The sequence below is a fragment of the Pterocles gutturalis genome, unplaced genomic scaffold (genome assembly GCF_000699245.1).
Source record: "Pterocles gutturalis isolate BGI_N339 unplaced genomic scaffold, ASM69924v1 scaffold2885, whole genome shotgun sequence".
Classification (NCBI taxonomy): domain Eukaryota; kingdom Metazoa; phylum Chordata; class Aves; order Pterocliformes; family Pteroclidae; genus Pterocles; species Pterocles gutturalis.
The window spans coordinates 15,348-18,713 of record NW_010140422.1 but is presented as its reverse complement, the minus strand read 5'-3'; the positions used below and the strand labels follow the sequence as shown (position 1 = coordinate 18,713).

The 3,366-nt window shown below is 50.8% G+C and overlaps 1 protein-coding gene across 2 annotated transcripts in view; it reads left to right on the top strand.

Annotated features, from left to right (window-relative positions):
- Positions 1-3,147: 3,147 nt before the first annotated feature.
- LOC104469208 (sodium/calcium exchanger 1-like) overlaps positions 3,148-3,366 on the top strand; it is a 15,441-nt gene continuing 15,222 nt past the window's right edge. Inside the window, exon 1 of one of the 2 annotated variants that reach the window (XM_010083634.1) lies at positions 3,148-3,248. In XM_010083634.1, the coding sequence (XP_010081936.1) occupies positions 3,233-3,248 (16 nt within the window). In that variant the 5' untranslated portion in view covers positions 3,148-3,232. The remainder of the gene's footprint in view (positions 3,249-3,366) is intronic. The other variant, XM_010083635.1, reaches the window with a different exon arrangement.

Below are 3,366 nucleotides of genomic sequence, written 5' to 3'. Positions count from 1 at the left end.
CCCAAATCCATTGGTGTTTTTTTCCCTCTGGCTGGCGGATTTGAGACTCCTGGTATTTGGCCCTGCAGTGACTCAGCAGTGAAGGTTTCAGGGGGCTATGCAGAGTCTCTTCTGGCTTCTGTTTACAAAAGCACTGTCACATTTTGTGCTGAAAGAGCCACAGGAGAGAGAGGTTTTAAATGCAAATTTCAGCACGGACTTACACTGTTGGGACTTTGGGTCTCGGCGCATTTCATCCCACTGTGTCCAGCAGGGAGATCAAAGGGCAGACGTGTCTCAGCTGCTGCACTCAGGACTGCAGCCCGCATCGCTCCGTAGCAAGCTGCCCGGGCTCTGCCAGGCACTCCTGCTCTGCCTCATCTGCACCGTGTATTGTAACACAAGAACATCAGCCTTGTGCAGCGCCGTGGACGTCTGCAAAAGAGGAGTGAAGGCAGCAGGCTTGCAAAACTGTAACACTGAAAACAGCAGGAGCACAGGACTAGGTGAGGCCATCAGGATGATGGGCTGCAATCCACAGCCTGCAGGAGCAGCTCCATGCTATCTGGATGCTGCTCACATCACCACAGCCCACACTGCCCAGCAAACCTCTTCCTGGGAGAGCAGTGAGAGGCAGAGACTGTGTCAGAGGGTCCAGCAAGAGCAGGGTGTCATCAGTGTACATTCCAGATTCCTGTAGAAATCAGTCCTTACTCTTAACAGAGAATAAATCGTGCAGTTGCCTGATCCTCCTCTTTCTGCATTGGTCAAACCCCGCCGCGTGGCCACCTGCGTGCAGGACCCTGCGGAGGGGCTCTGCAGCCGGCGAAAGGCAGTGCCATGGAGATCAGGCGTGCCCTAAGAATAGCTGGTGTTCTTTTCACGTGCTTGCTCTCTCTCAAACAGATGTGATCTCAAACACCATCAGGAGGAAATCCTTTTCTCTGGGATTGTGGTCTCATCCCAGGGACACATTTGCCTCAGCAGTTCTTGCTGATTGGAGATTCATCCAGAGAGCAGACTTGCTTTTTATTCCTCCCACTCTTTTTCCCAACATCCTTGCACAGCAGAAAGAGCAGCAGTGCACATGTCTCCCCAACACAGAGCACTTGCTCACACCCTGGCAGGATCACTCGGAAAACTGCGTAATAGCAGCACCTGCTGGCAGTAGCACTTTGAGCCCTGAGACCACATTATTCAAGGAATTCCTGTTGGTGTTGGGTCTAAGCATCAGGAACAGCTTTTTTAATTGGCACCCAGGTTTTTTTTTGTGAGCGATAATTCTTTCATGGGGCTTTGAGGAATGCCACAGACGGCAAGCCAGAGCACACCCATAGGACGTTTATGTCTTGATACCTCTGCTGGCCTCAGAATTGATGAAGGCAGATTTTTTTAATTAACTTCCCTGAGAAAGGTGCTTTTTTTCATACATGGGGGCAGGGGACAGTGTACATTTTAATAGGAGTTGTCAGGAAAATTATTGATTTTGTTAGCAATGTTTTTGAAATTGTGCCATTCTGTTAATTCTGTCAGGTCCTCTTTGATAGCTTGGCTGAGAACGTTTCTGCATCCTTCATTAGTTTTTTTAATATACGATAATTTCCCCTAACTCATCAATGCAAAGTAAGATCAGCTGTGTGCTTGGTAACCCATTTTTCTCCTGTGTACAAACCTATTGCAACAATAATTATAATCAGAACAAATTATTGCAGATATTTATTATAAAATACAATCACATTGAGCCGCGCTGCATTGTTATACTTCTCACAGCAATCGCTTGCTCTTGAGTAAATGGTTTCATTATAAGCATGAAGGGCAAACTTAATACACTTCTGACTCATAGCAAACAGCACAAGAAATCATCCTGGCTGTTCCTCCAAGTGCTTGGCGGTTCCTCCAAGTGCTTGGCGGTGTTCGCTCTGAATGAGAATGAAATGTTGACTCTGCTGCCAAATACTTGTCAGCTTAACAGAGGGGTTCTGAGTGATAGTACAGATGTGCAAGGAGGGGAGAAAGCCAGCAATGACGGCAGCATGCCCTGAATTTCACTCCCCTAGAGCGTGGCTTTCTTCCATGTTTATGGGTTTCCAGTGCTGGGTTCTGCCAGAACGGCGGATCCTCCTTGATCAGATATTAGAGCAGCCTCAGGGCTACCGCAGCTTGTGCTGGCTGCCCGTGGAGAGCGCAGAGGAGCTGAGGATGGGACAGGAGGCGTTTCTTTGAAGGACAGGGACAGACAGGCTTGGGCAGGGGAAGAGCAACTGGGAAGCTTGGTCAAGCAAGAGCATTCCCAGGAGGGCAGTGCCACCAAGCACGGGGAAAAAGCAAACCCAGGCAGGAGGTCGGCGGCAAGCAGAGGGCTGCCGACAGTCACTGCATTGCCTCTTTATTTCCTGTTGCTATTGCCGCCTTATTTCTTGTCTGGGACAACGTCAGAACCAGGAGCCCATGTGAGAAGAGAGACTTGCTGCACAACTCTCAAACAGGAGAGAACCAAACCTTTGGGGCTTGGGGAAGGATGTGTTTCTTGCAAAGGGAAATTAAAAAGTCAAATTTCACCATCAATAAAGCTTTCCTTCACCCTGCCCTAACCAGAAAGACCATCTTTTCCTTGTGTTCCCTCGACAGCAAAAGTCCTAACTCCCGCATCCCTTTCGAGTTTGTAAATCAGAGCCTCCAAAGCCCCAACTGAGCAGCTGGTCATGATGTTGTGCATGGTTCTGCTGTGCCTGGCGAGACAGAGCCTCTTCCGTGCATGGGGGCTGGTTTAAGCAGTGCTTGTGGCCCCGGGAGCCTGTGCTGTCTGTGCAAGCTGTCAAGGGGCTGTTCTGCACCCTGGGTTTTTGGAAAGGGACGTGCCTTGCTGCCCCCAGGCTGAGGCACCTCTGGGGGAGGCTGGTCCAGGCTGTGTCACGTCCAGCCGTGGCCTCTGACCAGGGAAGGTGGCACCCTGCGAGCTGCTGGTGCTCTGACCCTGTGGTCCATGCTCGGCCCATCGGCTCCTGCCCTCTGCTTCTGGGTGTGGTTGTGCTGTCAAACGCACTGTTTTCTGTCTGCAGCCCCCTTCTCCTGCCGTTTCCACCCTCCTCCTCCTCTCCCTGTGTCCCCTCCTCCCTTTTTCCCCCTTACTCTTGAATCTCTATTTCTTCTTCTCTGTTCCAGCAAAACGATATCAATCAAGGTGATAGATGATGAGGAGTATGAGAAAAACAAGAACTTCTACCTAGAGATCGGGGAGCCCCGGCTGGTGGAGATGAGTGAGAAGAAAGGTGGGGGACGTGCTCCGGGGCTGAGCCCAGCCTGTGTGTCCCTGTCTGGCTCACTCATGCCTGGCACCTGCAACACTGAGCTCGCATCCCCAATGCTTATGGAAAAAGGCAGGAGCGA